Raw genomic sequence first — 17,913 nt, 5'->3', positions numbered from 1 at the left:
TAGTCTGTCGATACAGATTGGGAAGGAGGCCATAGTTTGATAGGTGAAGTTCTATGGGATGTGAGGACTTGAGCAAAGTGCCCATGGTCATGTCAGCAACCTTAGTGTAATATGGGCATAGGCATGCCTGTGCCACTTCTGCCTCCACTACTCCCCTCCCCCACAAGGGACACTGAACTGCTTCCTCAGCCTCTCGTTCAGTTTCAACCTTAGTGCTGTTTCCTTTGTCTGCTGCTCTGTCCCTTTTTTGATTCTTACAGCTGACAAGGCCAGGCCAGCGATTGTCGCCCATCCCTAATTTCTTTGTGAGCAGTTAAGAGTCAATCACATTGCTGTAGGTCTGGAATCACATGTAGGCCAGACCAGGTGAGGACAGCAGATTTCTGTCCTTAAAGGAACCAGATTTAGTAGCCTTCAATTCCAGATTTTTAAAAAATTAATTTGTATTTAAATTCCACCAGCTGCTATGGTGGGATTTGAACCCATTCCACCCCAGAGCATTAGCCTGGTCCTCTAGATTGCAAGTCCAGAGATATTACCAATATGCCACCATCTCTGCTCAGCTGTAGCAAGGAAGAGTAAACGGTTACAATGGTGTAGCACTTTCATTGACTTGGCTTGCATGGCCAGTTTTATATTCCATGCACAAGACAAAGAAAAAAGCAATTTGACCCTAACGGTCAATGATGGTGTTTGCATGTGACATGAACATGCTCCCACTCTTTCTACCTTGCAGCTATGCATGGAAGTAGTTTTTCTGCATCCAGCCTATTGAGCTAATACATAGATTCAAAAACCTCTCTCATCCTTCTCAGTATAATCTTTGGCTCCTGGTCAGCGATCCACTGAAAGCAACAAGGCTGTGAAAATCAATTGATTCAATATTGGCACCTTTTAAGTGCTTCAATAGTTGCAAATATATAGATGCTATCCTGGGGATTGAGTACAAATCCGTAAGTAACTGTTAAGGAAGAGAATCAGAGATCTGGGGTGATGTAGAGTGGGAAGGAGAAGCTCCAAATGACCAGTTTGTTTTTTTTCCATTATCCATCCTTGCTGAGCATTCACCATTGCTTTTGCTGCAATTTCATAGTAGTATTAATTTTTAAAAAATCAACCTCCATTTTCACTGACATTTGATGTTGGGAAAGAATTGATCATCTCAGGCCGTGCACCATCACAGAAAAATGTTTCACATATTGCTGTGAATTTAGGAAGATTTTTTCAGCACGTGTGAAATTATTGGTTGCAATCTGTTTGGTTCATCACACCAATTCACAGCTGGATACAGTCATGTATTCTGCATAAATTTGACACAGGTTAATCAATCATGAAATTACTGATTTTTTTTTCCAGCTAATTGTGTAAGATTGGTTCCACTTGCACTGCTAAAAAGCTGTGAGGTGTTCTGATGATGTGTGCTTTGGAACCTTCATTTCCAGCTGGTGGTAGTCCTGTTGGCATGAGGAAGAGTTTGAAATGACACATTATCAGTATTCCTCAATTTCCTTTGTGCAGCACTTTACTGTTAAGTCTGTTATTTGGTGCCTTTCAGTGTGGGGTAGGGGAGATGAGAAGAGGCAGAATTCATCAAATGGTAAGAACCTACCTTAGTATCTGAAAGATTATTACAAGAGCTATAATTGAACTCTCAGTGCTTTTGAAAGAGATGTCTGATGGAGAAAAGCAATTTTAAGTGAGGCTAAGGTAGTATTAAGAAAAGCTTCCTACCTTGGCTTTTTTAAAAAAACATTGGCTTCAGAATAGTATACGAGTCTATTATCCTTTTCCATCTTTTTAAAAAATATAAAATTGCATCTGGAGTCTGAAGATGAATTTGAGTTTATTGGAGGTAGTTTCCAGAATCCTGAGGTGGAAGGTGGAGTGGGTGATGGGGCAGACCTCCTCACACAATAGTGTTAGGCAAATGTACAGCTGGCTTTAATTATTTGTAGCATTTTATTTGGTGTTGCTGTATTGAATGCAGACAGAAAGCAGAAGTTGAGACTACAGCTAGTGTGAAATTTCACAGGAATAACAATAGAGTGCAGGTGGACAGCATTTACACTGCTAGACGTGTAGGATGATACTGGGTCTAGGGCTGAGACTGATTTTTCAGTCCTGGACTCGGTATCATCCTACAGACTGTTATACTAATGCTTTTTAATCTACATAGTTATTTATATCGTATCCTTCACACACTGGTGGAATGGGCCCAAATATTTGAAGGTAGAAATCCCTTTTAAGAGAGGTTGTGATAAAATGTTGAAGACTTCCAAAGTGGTCCTTCCACTCAGTGAGGGCATCTGAGCATTAGTTTTGTTTTCCTTTGTTTGAGGGTGGACATTTGCTTTCTTTTATTTAACTCCTGGCATGTGGACATGGCTGGCAAGGCCAGCCTTTATTGCCCATCCCCAACTGTCCTCACCCAGTGTCCATATGTGCACATTCATCGGTGTGTTTGTTGGAGAGTATTTGGGATTGGAACCCTAGTTTTGCACGCTGAAGCATTTATTTTCCTGCACTGCCCTAGCAAATACAGACCAATGATTTTAGCTGAGACATTTCTGCTCTGTGGCACACATGCCCCTGCCCTGACAAAATTAATCATTGGGAGAGTTGGTTTCTATTTTCAGAAAGAGGATATTAGATGAAATGTAGTACTCACCACCACCTACTCAAGGGCAATTAGGGATGCTAGCCTTGCTAGTGATTCTCGCATTCCTTTAAAGAATAAAAACGGACTTAGCAGAATAACGATGTCTGTAGTGAAAAAGGGAGTAATGTTTGAGCATGTACTGCATGAGCTTTAATGTAACAAAGGTAAAAGCAAGAATCCTTCATGGAACAAGAAGGCTAAAACATTTGTAAATATGATTTGAAACCAGTCTTCGAAATGCCCAATACAAAAAGTGATCAATACTTGCGGTCTTCTGAATAGTAAAGAACCTTTAGATTTATTCACAATGCATTTTAAGAGCAATGGGTGAGATTTTTTGGATGGATAATGTAAGAAAGTTGAACAGCATCCTTCAGCTGTGCTTCTTGTAATAACTGTTTATTAAAAATGCTATGCCTTGATATACCTAATAAGTCTATTTGTCTTGCAGATTTGAGATCTTTCTGCTCAAATTTGTGAACTCATTGACATTAGAACAGGGCACATCTTGAGGTTGAAGAGCACAACTGTGATTAACATGCATAGCTCTAAAGCTTTTCACGTATGCTTTAAGAAAAATTATAACTAAAATTATTTTCTTTTTCTCTTAGTATTTTTGAGAATTAACTTCTTATTAATATGTTCATTAAAAAATTTATGTAACCAGGATAGGTGTTTTTAACAAAAGACTTGATTTGTGTTTTGATTAAAGACTTGATAGTTTTTGTTTGCTTGAAACATTTAATAATTTTGATAATTCATAACTCTTCCTTTTGGTAATAAGTCCTTCTATTTGGCATTAAAACCCTCCTATTTGGTACAGTACATGATTTCTGTTTATATTATTCAACAAGATTTGAAGGTTTTTCGGATTCATCCTTGAACAAATATTAAAAAGTTGAAACCCAGGTGTTTTAATTTGTTCAGTAAATATTAATAGAATCATCCATTCATAGGTTCTGTTTGTTCTGTAGGCTGTGCAAGTATTGAAGAAAGTAGGTTTCGGATTTGGTTTTAAGTTTGCCTGGATGAGTGCAGCTCCAACAACTTGAGCTTGACCCCATCCAGAACAAAGCCTGTTTGAGTACCCCATTGGCAAATATTTATTTCCTCACCACCAATGCACAGTGGCAGCAATGTGTACCATCTGCAAGATGCACTGCAGGGACTCACCATGGCTCCTTAGATAGCACCTTCCAAATCCATGACCACTACCAGCTGGAAGGATAAGGGCAGCAGACACATGGGAACTTCCAGATGCTGGTGCTCCCCTCCAAGCCACTCACCATCCTGATTTGGAACAGTATTGCCGTTCCTTCACTGCAGCTTAGCCAAAAACCTGGAACTCCCTCCCTAAGAGCACTGTGGGTGTACCAACACCATAGGGATTGCAGCGGTTCAAGAAGGCAGCTCACCACCTTCTCAAGGGCCATTAGGGATGGGCAATTAATGCTGGCCTAGCCAGTGACACCCACATCCCATGAATGAATAAAAAAGAATTTTAAAATTGCAAAGTTGCAAGATTATCACTTCCGAAACACCATTGGCGCTTGTGGGAATTGGGATGACTCGCAAGAGGGAGTCATCACAAGAAGTCAGCATAATTTCTTAAGGATTAGACAGTGCTACAATGCTGGAATCTTGGGGTTCTACTCATCCAACTTACCCTTCTGATATTGGCTTCCTCCAGCTAGACTGTATTTCACATGGCCTTCAGTGATGTGATATATTCTTTGCATGTATCTTTTTCAACTGTTTTGAAGTGCAAACCAAAATCTTGAGAGTCAAGGAAATATATCAAATTTAATTGGTGTAGTTGCTTAAAAGAGATTAGCAAATATAAATCTATCATAGTATAAAATGTACATGGCATCTGGGCAGAGAAAGGGAAAAGGTGATGCAGAATGAAAGCCAGGTGTTCACTGATGGAGGGAGAAAAAATTGCAGAACCACTCACTCTGGAACATTGCCTCACTCATTTTGACAAGCAGTTATGAAATTGGATATTAAAACAGAATTGCAGATCTGTATTAACCTGAAACTCCATATTTTGAGATGTTCACTATCCAACTGAGAGCGTTTTGCTTCTTGTAATCTTACTAACAGGTCAGTTTACCTCCATTTAACGTACATCAAAATTGAGGTCCAATATACACGTTAGCAAGCAGGTATTAGTTAAAGATGTCAGCGTAAGTTATACAGACGTTTCTGTACTAATTTTAAATTGGGAGAGTTGCATTTTTACTACTTGCAGACATCCTTGTTTATGGGATGAAGGTAATTGTTTTTAAACTTGCAAACCTAGACTTTAAAAAAGGTAAGTACTTTCATGAACATAATGAAGTGTATACACTTGTATTCTAATTATTATAATCTGACTGTTTTACCTTAAACCTTTTAGGTTGAACAGCCATTAATAGTTTCAACTTGTAAAGGTGAATCATATGGCAAACGGAATACTTCTCTTTGTATGACGGCCTTGCAACCCACTAACGGACATCATTAAAGAATGCCGTGTTGCTAATCAATTCAAGATAGTTATTCAAGTAGCTTGATATGCCAAAACCAAACTGTGTATGCTGGAAACATGAAATAAAAACAAAATGCTGGGGGGAAAAAAAAATCAGGTTGGGTAGCATCTGTGGAGAGAAAAATCACAAATGTTCTGCCTGTATTATTTTTGATAGCGGAAAAGAGAAAAAAGCCAAAATCATATATAGTATTTTCCTTTGGTGTTTTTTTTTGGTTTGTAGATGCACACATTTCCTTTTTCAAATGTGGTTCTAAATTTCATCTCTGCAGTGTTCAAAAAATAAAAGCTTAATTATACATTGATTGCAAGATTGAGGGATCTAATCCGAGACTGTTTTAGGATGTTTCCATTAGAGGTAAAAAATCTTTGAGAAGAAGAAAATATTAGAAATGAGCATCTGATAATTAATTAGCTGGATAGATACTTATTCAGTGTTGTTTCCTCTTGCTTTTGTTATTAATTTTGTTTCCAGGGAGGTGAAGATTTTTTTTCTTTTGGATGGAGAATTTTAAAATGAAGAATAATGAAAGTAATAGGATACTCAACTGGATGAACAGTTTGTGTAACGAATCTATTATCTTCTGATTATGAAGTAGTTTGCAAGAGTTGCTAACCATAACTGAAGTGTGCTTGACGATCAAAATAAATGAATGCTGGGCTGCAATCTTGGGTAGAGTGGAATCAGATCACATTTGCAACTTCAAAGCCAACATTTTAGGGTCAAATCATATGGAATAAACTTATACTATCAATTTGCACAAGACAGTAAATTTGAAAGCTTCCTGTTTCAATGTTAATTTTGTTTGCAGGCTTCAAATTTGTTTGTCAGATCTCCGTTCCTCAGTAATCATCTTCTGGCAGAATTCTTGGCTTTCACTAAAATGTATTATGGATCTTATTGAAGTCTTCTTTAATAAAGGCTATTTAAACTCATGGCCATATGAAAGAACTACCTTTTGATAAAGGAAAAAAAACAATTGCTTGGTGTTCCACAGTTTTAAATTTTAATGTGGTTGCACATTTTATCTCTGCCACTGAAGGTAGGTGGAAGTAATGCTTTTGCCCCTGTTTGTTGGTCTGTTTGTAAACAGTATATCCCAAGACTAATAGATGGATTTCAACAAAACTTGGTACACAGGGTATGGTCCAAGGAAAAACTGATTAGATTTTGGCAAAGATGCAGATCCAGATTCTGTAATTTTTTTAAAGGATCCGTTAACATTAGGAGATGTGGCAAATTTGCTTTTTTTTAGCATGTTGAGAGTTATTTTATGTGGAATGTTGTAGGTTGTCTCAGTTGCTATGATGTAAATTGTCACCACTGTCAAAATGTGAGCAGAGCTTTCGGAGCAGGTCATTGGTTGTAGATTGGCCTGAAGCTGCCTCAACGAATTGGAAGCTCTTAAAAAAAATTTTTTTTTTTAGTTTTGTAGTTACAGAACATCAACCAGGTAAGGAAAAGCCTCAAGGAAGAGCTACATATTGTAGTAATGTTGAGTTAACACAGCGTGGCAGAGATATGCCCTCTACTGAGTGCCCTCTTCACTTGTTATTACTGTTTTAATAGAGTGCTACAGTTAAGGCATTACTTCATTGTGACAATGTCTGCATGCTGTATCTTTAACAACAGAGCCAAAAATTCATTCATTCTTCCGGCCTGTAAGATTTCTTTCTATTTATTACCCATGCTAAAACTGCTCGGCTGTCTTTCTCCTTCCTCCGTCTTCCTGCCTATTAAACCATCACAGGGGCTTTCTTTTTTTAAAACCCCCTGGCTCTGTGCCTGTACCCAGTTGATAATTCACTGAATAGGGAAAGAATCTTGTGTATGTATTTCTGGGCCATTATCAGTTCTATTTTACAAAGCAGCAGACTCCTTTGCTCATGTTTTAGGACTCCATTCTCATGTTGGCTATTGGGAAATTTATTAGGTCTCAAATCTGGAGTGGGTTAGTTATGTGGAAATATAGTGTCAGGAAGGTGTAACCAGAGGCCAGGTGGATGAGTTATGCTGTTTATGAAGGTTCATCACACAAGGCTATGAGCATCTGGAATATATCAGTTGAAATGACTGAGAATAAGGAAGGATGAAGAAAAGGCAAGGGATTGGTATTTTAAAAATGTGACATTGCCATGGCTAACAAAATTATGAGCAGAATGGCATCCTCTTGGTCCTAGGTTTCCAATGTTTTAGTTAATTTAGCCCTCCAGTTGCAACATTTTCCATTTCTTTGTTCAGGTGTGAGAAGGAATAGCAAGTTGGCTGCTACATAAGCATAGTGAGGCTAAAAAACTAGGCTTTTTTAAAATTAGCAACCAAGTTCGAAGACCAAGTTGGTTTTTAAGCTTGAGGAAAGATATCCTCAGCCATTACAGTTATATATGCAAACCTACAAAACTCTGAAGCTGACACAAGCTGGCAACAAAAAAAAAACATACAGCTGAAGTAGCCCTTAAGCTAAAGGCCAGTGACCAAGGCTATTGCTCTAAAATGATGGAAAAACTTTAATTATTTTTTATTACATTGGGGTGTAAGGATTTTTATTAGCATTTTGGGATCACATTCTGCAATTCAATTTGTTTTTTGTGAAAGCTGAAACTCACTGACCTCATGTATGTGACACATGGTATTTGCAAGGTGTGCGCAGTGGACATGAACATGCCATGACTTAAGCTACAAAAGTATGCTGTTTTAAAGGGTCCACTGTAATTTAAGTAACTTAATCTATCATCTTTATAGCTTTCACCTTAAAATGAGGTATAGAAATTATTTATGAAATTACTTAAACAAGAGAGTATGATCATTTTTGGTAACTTTTTGGGGAAGTGAAACCATTTTTTTTGTAAGGTCCAGTTAATAATGTTAATGGACTTTAGTGTTGGCAGCTTCAAGTAGTTCAGATACAACAAAGTTCCACTTTAGCTAAATTGCACTCTTGCCAGACTCAGAAGGTTGTGGGGACCATAGACTTGAGCGCATAATCTAGGCTGATTCTTCAGTGCAGTGATGAAATGCTTGCCTTATCTACATCTTCTGTCATATTTTTTGATGAGAAATTAAGCCAAAGCCTTATTGTTTTCAGCATGTGTATAGGATCTCTTGGAGTTATTAAAAGGCATAGGAAGTTCTCTAGATATCCTGGCCAGTATCCTTGGCAGTTTATTGTGCAATTTATTACTTGCATACCATATTTATGTCTGCAAATTCATATTCTGATGAGTGCAGCTACTGATCGACTACTGGTCCTTGTAAATGGTAAGGGATTGCTTATTCTGCATTTGGGGGAAAAAAGAGGTAGGAAATTTGACTCAGTTTTATCTGAAACAGAAACTATTCAAGCTGAGTCATTATGGTTTAAAAGCAATGTGACCCTGGGCATGTGTGAACTGGTCTTTTGCCAGATGTACTTTGTCAGTTCTACTTTCACTGCAATGTCGCAAATTTAAGTTCTCTCGCAACTGCGTATTGATTCTGTCCGCACCAGCACATGCTGGAGCTAAATGGGGGTTGCGGAGTGCAGCCAGCTGAAAGCAGAAACAACTATAGTGATATGCGCAGCAAAGTCTTTTTCAAATATATCACTATTCATTTTCAGAGTGTCAACCATGGTTCAGTGGTAGCACTGGGTTGCCTCTGGGTTAGAAATTTGTGGCTTAGATTCTATGCCAAGAGATTTGAGCACAGAAATCTAGACTGACACTCCAGGACTGAGGGAGCTCTGCATTATCTGAGATTCAGTCTTTTGAATCAGATGTTGGAGGTAGTGTGTTCTCTTAGGTGGGTGTAACAATTTCCATGGCACTATTTCAAAGGTAAACGGGAATCTCACCAGTGACCTAGCCAGTATTTATCCTCCAAGTTTGAAGTAGCTTGCTGTGCACCATTGGCTGTCACATTTCATAAATTACAACTGTGGCTACACTTAAAAGTACTTCCTCTTGTAAGGATTTGTTCAGTAGACCTCATGAAGAGGTTGAGGCTTGTAAGGTTGAACAATAGTGTTTCTTGGTAACACATAACTATACACTCATGTAAAAAGTATAGCCCAAACTAGGAGTTAACTTCTTGCTGACAACTCCAGTCTCTCTACAGTGGTCTACTGTCATGTGTCTCTACATCATACGTGGGTGGTGCTGTTCTCGAGTCCTGCATTAACCCATGCTATGCTGAACACCCTTATATTACGCCTCCAAATCTTTAGCCAACATATTTACAGTACAATCTTTGTACTACCCCTTCCACCCAATCCTGTGATTTTATACATTCAGATAGACTGGAAGCTTGACAGCTTCTCCAGATCTCATTCAGGTCATGCTTGAAGGAGTGGTAGGCATAATTGCTTTGGGCAAGCATTGTTGGCTTGGAGTTGAAATCCTAGTACTGTGTGTTTCCAGCATTTGGTTGTCTCCATCTGATTTGTGTTTTGCATTTTTGGGAGTTCAACTTTACCTTATCAACAGCCCATTTGCTTTGCTCAGACACCATGGGCTTATCCCATTCCACCCAGAGGGAGTATTCACTCCGTTCCTTCATTGTATGAACATTGGTTTTTTTCTTTTTCTGTGGAGTCCGCCATGATTTTTCTAAGAGTTGAATGTTCCTCATCCATGAGCTAATCCTGCTGTTTGGTTTTCATCGCCACACCCTGTTCTTTTGTGCACCCTTGTGCCTCACCGAGGTGTGCTCTGGTTAGTTGATGGTTGCTGCTCTCCTGCTTCAGCATTGTCTTGCTGTTGTGTGCTTCTGCTGCAAGTTGTAGTCTCATTGCCATGGTGTTCCTGGGCTGTGTGACATCAACCACTGAGCCTGAGGTTGGGTCTCATCGTTCTGTTGCTGGTCATTCTTGTGTGTTTTCTGTTTTAGTTATGGTGTTATTTATCTGTAGGTTTGGCTAGTCTGACCAAAGAGGAGATTCTGCAAGGGAATTGGACAAAATGGCTCTGCAAAGAGTGAAGACAATTCAGAGCTGAAGTCCCAGTCGTGAGTCTCTCCACTAGTGGACCTCTTGCAAACTTGTAGTCCCATGTAGTTGACGACAGAGGTTATTTCGACGTCTTCTGCCATTTTGAGAAGGTTAAGGGCAACACAGGCAACACTTTTCTCTTGTTTAAGAGAAAAAAGGATTGGTTTCAAACAATGTACAAAATTTTGAATATTTGCTTGTCACCATGCCAGAGTGGTTTTGAGACCATGCCTATAATTGGAAGCCGGATTCCCCAGGGCCATAATGTCTGTCGTTCATAGTCAGAGGTCTTTCAGCCATGGTTCCTTTATTTAAAAGGACCATAACACTGGCTCCTGTGTCTAACTTGCAATTGGTGAGATGACCATTTACAGAGATGTCAGCATTCCAAAAGGAGAGCCAGGATCCTTGGTCTCACCCAAGAAGCATAGTTGGACTTCTTCCTGGTATGGTACCTCAATGTTGTGGATTGTTTTTGGATCCTCCACATGCCTCTGACTTAGACTTGCTCAGCTTTCCAAAGTGTCCCAGGCTGTTGCAGTTGAAACACTGTGCAGAGATTGCAGGACATTGCTCTTGCCTGTGAGGTCTTTTGGCTCTACAGCACTGATATGGTCTCCCTCCATCATTTGGGTCTGGTTGAGTATTGTCGGTCTTGGTCTGGAGTCTTCCTAACCTTTTGTTGTTTTGAGCTAGACAGCTGGGGTTGCTCCATGACTTAACTTCGCCTTGTAAAATGGACCGGTGTCAGTGAATTTCAGACTGCCTATTTGGATTGCCTTTTCAAGAGTTGGATCTTCTTTTGCCTATAGTATGTCCAAAAGACCATCATCTACCAGTTGGACTATACAACATTGTATAAGCTCTAAATTAAGGTCACTATAGCCACAGCCTTCAGTCAATCTGTGTAATTCATTTACGAAAGAGCCGATGGGTTCTCCAAGCTGTTGGACTTGCTTGTCGAACTTTGTGCTCTAAAATTTTACTACTACTTTAAATTAAAGTATGCTTTGAAGGATTTCTGAACCTCTTCAAATTTATCTGAAGATTCATTTATTCCTTGACTCGCAATAATGTCATCGGCGATCAGACCTACTGAGTACAGTAATGTATTCATTTGTTCAGCCTCTGTTTTCTCATCTAATTCTGAAGCTCTCATGTCTTCTGAAAATCCTTCATGGGTAATGGAAATCATTCTCTAAAAAACAAGAATGCAAGCATTTGGCAACTCTGAATTGGTACGTATTTGCTCTTTTCTTAAAAAAAACATTTAAAACTGGCATGGGGCATCGTTGAGGGATGTTTGGTGTTGGCATGAAATACTACACTGACTTGAAAACACAGCTGCTATGTGGAAAACTAACAGCTGAAATGACACAAACCACCTGGCAACCACCAAAACATCACCCTAACTATTGCACTTTGTCATCCTTTCAACAATAAAAGTTCATTGAGTATGTGGTGGCAGAGTAGGGTGTGAAAGTGGGTTTTTCCCCAAATGATTGCAATAAGCCAGAATTTTATATAGAATTATGTCCCTGAGTAATGTGCATCTGAAGTGTAAACTGAACTTGTCTCCTTGTAACTGTAATGAAGTGTGCAAGCAACTATAACTTTACAGATTACTTCATGATAATAGTAACAAACAAATGTTTGTGGGTGTTATATATTTTGTTTAAATTGTTGCGAATAGCTTATCTAAAGGATTGAACTGAGATAAATATCCTTTCAGAATTGAGACAAATATCTTTTTGATGACCAAAATACATCCTTTGTATGATGATTAGAAGGTTAAAATGAAAATGTGCTCTCTAAGTTATAAAAAAACTGGCAACATTTTCCATCTGTTGGATTTTGTTTCGAACCTTGATTTCATTCTTGTATAATAGCACTTCCATTCAGCTATTTGGGCAAGGCATTCCATGATGGAATATTTGCAATTCATCAGCATCAGTGGCCAATTCATGTGTTTATTATGGAATGTTCCAAAATATGATTTGTGTGTTTGCACTGATATACTTCAAATGAGGCTATAAGATCCGAATAGGTTTTGTCCCAGACACGTGCATCTGATTTCCATGCTGTTTTGTCCTGAATTTGATATATAGTAATGGTACATGGCAATTAGTTTATCCAGTTCCTAACTTTACAGCCTTGGTTCAAACATGGACAAAAGAACTGAACTCCCAAGGTGGGCTGAGTGTGACTGCCCTTGACATCAAGGCAGCATCTGACTGAGTGTGGCATCAAAGATCCATAGCAAAACTGGAGCCAATAGGAATTGGGGAAAACACTCCGCTGGTTGGAGTCATACCTAGTACAAAGGAAAATAGATGGTTGTGGTTGTTGGAGGTCAATCATCTCAGTTCCAGGACATCACTGCAGGAGTTTCTCCGGATAGTGTCCTAAGCCCAACCATCTTTGGCTGCTTCATCAATGACCTTCCATCACAAGGTCAGAAGCGGGGTTGTTCGCTGATGATTGCACAATGTTCAACACCATTCGCAGCTACTCGGATGCTGAAGCAGTCCATGTCCAAATGCAGCAAGACCTGGACTATATCCAGGCTTGGTCTGAAAAGTGGCAAGTAACATTTGTGCCACATAAGTGCCAGGCAATGACCCTCTCCAACAAGAGAGAAACTAACCATCACCCCTTGACATTCAATGACATTGCCATCACTGAATCCCCCACCATCAACATCCTGGGAGTTTCCATTGACCAGAAACTGAACTGGTCTACTGTGACTACAAAAGCCGGTCAGAGGCTAAGAATCCTGTGGTGAGTAAACCATCTCCTGACTCCCCAAAGCCTGTCCACCATCTACAAAGCACAAGTCAGGAGTGTGGTGGAATATTCTTAACTTGCCTGGATAAATGCAGCTCCAACAACATTCAAGCTTGAAACCATCCAGGGCACAGCAGCCCACTTGATTGGCACCCCTTCCACAAACATTCACTCCCTCTAATCACTGATGAACAGTGGCAGCAGTGTACACCATCTACAAAATGCACTGCAGAAACTCACCAAGGCTCCTTAGGTTGCACCTTCCAAACCCATGATCACTACCATCTAGAAGGGCAAGGGCAGTAGATGCATGGGAACACCACCACCTGCAAGTTCCCCTCCAAGTCACTCACCATCCTGACTTGGAACTATATCACTGTTCCTTCACTGTCGCTGGGTCAAAATGCTAGAACTCCTTCCCTAATAGCACAGTGGGTATACCTACATACACCACAGAGACGGCAGGGATTCAAGAAGGCAGCTCACCACCACCACCTTCTCAAGGGCAATTAAGGATGGGTAATAAATGCTGACATAGCTAGTGAAGCGCACATTCTGTAACTGAATTAAAAAAAATACTGTTTAATTGGCCTCATCAAAATAATGAGAAGCATTGTTGGTATATCTACATTTAACAAATGTATTGATTGACTAAAGATATAACTTGTATCTTTGCACAGAAAGATTAATTGACTTGTGATGCTAGTTTGCAAAATGCAAGTTTCAGCACGTCTTGTTGTGAAGAAGATAGACTGTTCCCATTTTCCTGAAGTTTTATTTCATATGTGACTTTTTAAAATTTTTAACAGGCACCACAACAAGATCCGCAGTATTGAGGCAAATCATTTGAGGTTTTATGAGTCCCTAGAAACACTGGACCTAACGTATAATGAAATAACTGAAATCCGAAACAATTGCTTTCCACGCCAACTCAAAATTAAAGACCTGTGAGTACTATGTTCTATGACTGTTAGAATAATGAGCGACAATTGGGGGGGGGGTGGGGGAGGGTGACGGCAAGTGCAAAGAGTCTTTGTTTTTTGAATCACAAAGGCATTAGTGCCATTAATTTGTTTTCTTTTGTCCTTTTTCAATGTCTTCCCCCCCCCCCCCCCCTTTCCAGTCTGCCATTGGATTAGTGAGGAAATTTGAGTTGAATATATATTGTAAAGCTGCTTCTGCTCTCTTTCCCCCTGGCCAACAACGTTTCTTTTCTTGGCAGCTTTCTTTGTCAATCCTTTTGACTAAGTGACCTTTATTATTTGTGAGCCTTAATGGTGAACATTGAGGTCCCATTTGCCAGAAACACTTGTGCTACTTATAACACTGCTGCTGAAGTATCCTTGGGTAAAACATGCATCTTAAAAGTGTGTCTTTTTAAAAATTTTGTTTTGAACACTTTTTTTCCTATTTCAAGCTGCAGGAATATCTTTGAACTACTTCATTTGGGGCCAAGCACAAACACAAGTGCTTGTCAGCATCTCTGTTATTTAAAGTGTCAAGACTGTAAATGATGTATTAGATGTAGGTTGAAGTTGCTGAGGATAAGATCTGTGTAGAAATGAGATTATTACAAGAGACATGGGGGAGACTTTGGAGTACAGAAATTTAAAAGCGCAGGAGCAAGGATTCTGTCCCAGATGAACAAAGGGAAAGGGTGTGATCTAAAGGGGATGGTGGAATGTGGGGTGGGGGATAAGGAATCATTGTAAAATAAAGTTCAGACAGGCTTGCACTGTCAGTTGATTTATCTGTGACAAAGTCATGGATTGGAAGAACTTGGATAATGAGTAATCTGAGGGGATTCTGGAGGCACTGTGGTGTGGAAATAAGAATGTGGTGGACATTGGTGAAGTTGGCTTCTGAGGTTTGAGGTACAGAATATATCCTGGGTAATGAGAATGGAGCAGCTCGTGGTAGGTACATTGGAGGGTGCCCAAGTTGCAGCAGGTGGGACATGAAATATTGATAGTGGTGGGAAAGAAATGTGAGGGAGAATAATGATCATGGGATAGGGATTAGCAGGGATTAAAAAGGGTATAACGTAAAAAGTCCAAAGAGAGGAAATGTGTGGCAAAAACTGGAGAATGGGGCAAGAAACAGTGAGAAAATGGCACCTGGTGTTGCAAGAATTGTTTTGGGAAGCAATCCTGGATTATAAAGACGCCATTTAAAAACTGTTCAGATCTGTAGAAGTAAACGTTGTGATTCTGCTTTTCTTTGGAAAAATATTTATTGGGATAAGTAGGCATACGTAATTTGAATGTGGAAATTTTCTGGCTTCTGTAAAATAGTTGATTCTTTGGCCCCCAACTTAAAGCTGTTCGAAGGTTCTAAAATGAAGATGAGTTGTGCTTAGCTCATATATCTCTATTTATGGTGAGAACTAGAACTGAGATTGAGTTACAGGCAGGAAATCAATGGAAACAGTTTGGGGTTTCCACTGTTGAGGTGAAGAAATTTATGGCTGATTGTTGATATCAAGCCACAAATCAGTTGGACAGTACAAGTGACAATTATAGTGCATAGTGGTGTATTTACTGAGACTGAGTTAACAACTGGGAAGTCAAGAATTCAAATTCCATCAGGCAAAATTTGAAATAGAATTCAATAAATCTGGTAATTTATTAGCTGTCACCTGGTATTATTGGCTATGTAAACTGCCATCTTGTCATACATACCCTAATTGTTCACTAATGTAATTCAGGGAAGGAACTAGGCACCCCTACTGATTCTAGCCTACATGTTACTCATGTCTGCTAGGTGGTTGACTCTGAAGTAGCCTAGCTTATATGGTAAAGTTTACTAGGTAGAGGTGCATATAAAGTCAGACACACGCTTACATGTAACATTTGAAGAGTCGCATGTAAATGGGGATGATAAGGAAGATGTACGTTGGAAGGGCAGCTGTTGCAGGAGATGTAGTTGGGGATGGAACTAGGTGAAGTCCATTCTGTGGATGTAGACCATTTTTTTAAAAAGAGCATTGGAGAAGATGGTGTAGTTTATGGAGTCAGAAGCCATAGAGGATAATGCATTTGTGTTACAGTAACATGGACTATGTTGCTGCTTTTGACCAGGGGGACCTTCGTGTTGTAGATTGAAAAGATTTAAATAGCAAGTGTTGGGGGTTGATGACCATGATTCCAAAGTTCTCTAAGTTGCAGCAGCGTAGACATTGGGAATGCAGACATGCAGGGGTCAAACAGACATTGTGCGGCCAAGGGAAATTAGATGGAACATTGCGTGATATGTTCCAGAATCTTAGAGAGAATATGAGATGGATCAGTAATTAGAGAGCCTGGACTGATTTGAGTAGAATTTTTTAAGAAATGGGATGATTATGCTATTTTGAAGAGGGGGGAGGGGGAGACATGAAACACAATCCGAACAAAAGGAATAGTTAATTATGTATGGAGTATTTGGATGAAAAAAGACAATTGAGTAATTAGGAGTTGAGTTGGGAAGGTGTTAAGGGAACAGGGGATGGCTTATGGAGAATATGAACTGGTGAAGGTCAGGGAAAATGGTGAGAAAATTATGAAAGGTTGTCAAGTTAGAGCTGAGAAAAGAAATGAGCTAGGAGTGGATGGAGAATGTTGTCAACATTTTGGCTTCCTCATTTGACTTACACATCTTGTTTTCTTGAAAAGGCCACTGCATTGCAACCAGGACCACTGTTTTTTCTTAGTGCAGGGACAAAAACAAATCACTGCCTCAGCTGAAATCAGTAAATGGCATAGATCATGGTCCTTCATAACATGCGAGGTTGAGTACCACACCATGAATGGGGTTATCCACTGGGTCTTATAGAAGAGAGAAATTGCTGAGGTGTTACCCTTCATACTATGCCCTCTTTTGGTCTTTCACCTACAGTAATCATGTAAAATTGAGTAGTGACATATATGTGAGCCTTCTGCAGCTGCTCTTTAAGTGTATGCCAATCAAAGAAATGCACCAGGATAGCATCATCAGTTTTATGTGCTTCTAACCATCATTCCTGTATAATGTGGAAAAATGCAACCTCTGTCCAACGTGCCATCAGTGGTGCACAATTTTGATCTTTTTTCATGTGTTCCAGCTTAAAATAAATTGTTTTAAAAAAGTAATTGGTATGATCATGTGGTTGTAAAGTCAAATGTTATTAAGTTTTTTTTAAAAAACAATGCTGGAAACAGCAGGTCAGAGCATCTGTGGAGAGAGGAAGGTTTACCTTTTCCCTTGGCAGAGAAGGAAAGAGTTGACGTTTCGAGTCCTCATGACCCTTCAACAGAACTGTTGAAGGGTCGTGAGGATTCGAAACGTCAACTCTTTTCTTCGCCGCCGATGCTGCCAGACCTGCTGAGTTTTGCCAGGTAATTCTGTTTTTGTTTTGGATTTCCAGCATCTGCAGTTTTTTGTTTTTACCTTTTCCCTTTCCACAGAAGCTTCTTTATTCACTGTTTTCAGTATGATCTGTTTATGTTTCAGATTTGAAGCATCTGCACTATCTTGCTTTGTAACTTTTTAAAAAAGTGATAAAGCAATTGCTCTATTGTAAAATTCCCCGAGAGCAGTTGATGCTTTTGTTATTTTTAAGCAGTTTGAGTTAGAATTTCTGCTTTTGTTACTCTTGTGGGTGGCGTAAAGAGATCTTTGTAAGTAGAAAAAAAGCACCTTTTTTTCATTGCTTACCAAAATTCCTAATTTATAAACATACTCTTAAGTTTTGTTTCCTGTGCAAACAAGAGGGAAACTTGAATTACATTGCCTTGCTGAGTTCTTCAAAGCCGCTCAAATACAAGGTTGCATTTTCCAAATAAGGCAACAAAATATGAAGTTAGACCAAGTTCAGTTCTGATGAAGAGTCATTTGGACTCGAATCATTAACTGTATTCCTCTTCACAGATGCTGTCAGACCTGCTGAGTTTTTCCAGGTATTTTTGTTTCGGATTTCTAGCATCCGCAGTTTTTTTGCTTTTATGAAGTTA

The 17,913-nt window shown here is 39.3% G+C and overlaps 1 protein-coding gene across 3 annotated transcripts in view; it reads left to right on the top strand.

Moving 5' to 3' along the window:
* lrig1 (leucine-rich repeats and immunoglobulin-like domains 1) overlaps positions 1-17,913 on the top strand; it is a 157,934-nt gene that overhangs the window by 72,714 nt on the left and 67,307 nt on the right. For 2 of the 3 annotated variants that reach the window (XM_041191563.1, XM_041191561.1), the window contains one exon: positions 13,753-13,890. The exons of the other annotated variant lie outside the window; for it this stretch is intronic. In XM_041191563.1, the coding sequence (XP_041047497.1) occupies positions 13,753-13,890 (138 nt within the window). The remainder of the gene's footprint in view (positions 1-13,752; positions 13,891-17,913) is intronic. 3 annotated transcript variants of the gene reach the window in all.

The sequence above is a fragment of the Carcharodon carcharias genome, chromosome 7, assembly GCF_017639515.1.
Source record: "Carcharodon carcharias isolate sCarCar2 chromosome 7, sCarCar2.pri, whole genome shotgun sequence".
Classification (NCBI taxonomy): Eukaryota; Metazoa; Chordata; class Chondrichthyes; order Lamniformes; family Lamnidae; genus Carcharodon; species Carcharodon carcharias.
Note: the sequence above shows the minus strand (reverse complement) of the source record. Positions and strands in the feature narration are given on the sequence as shown.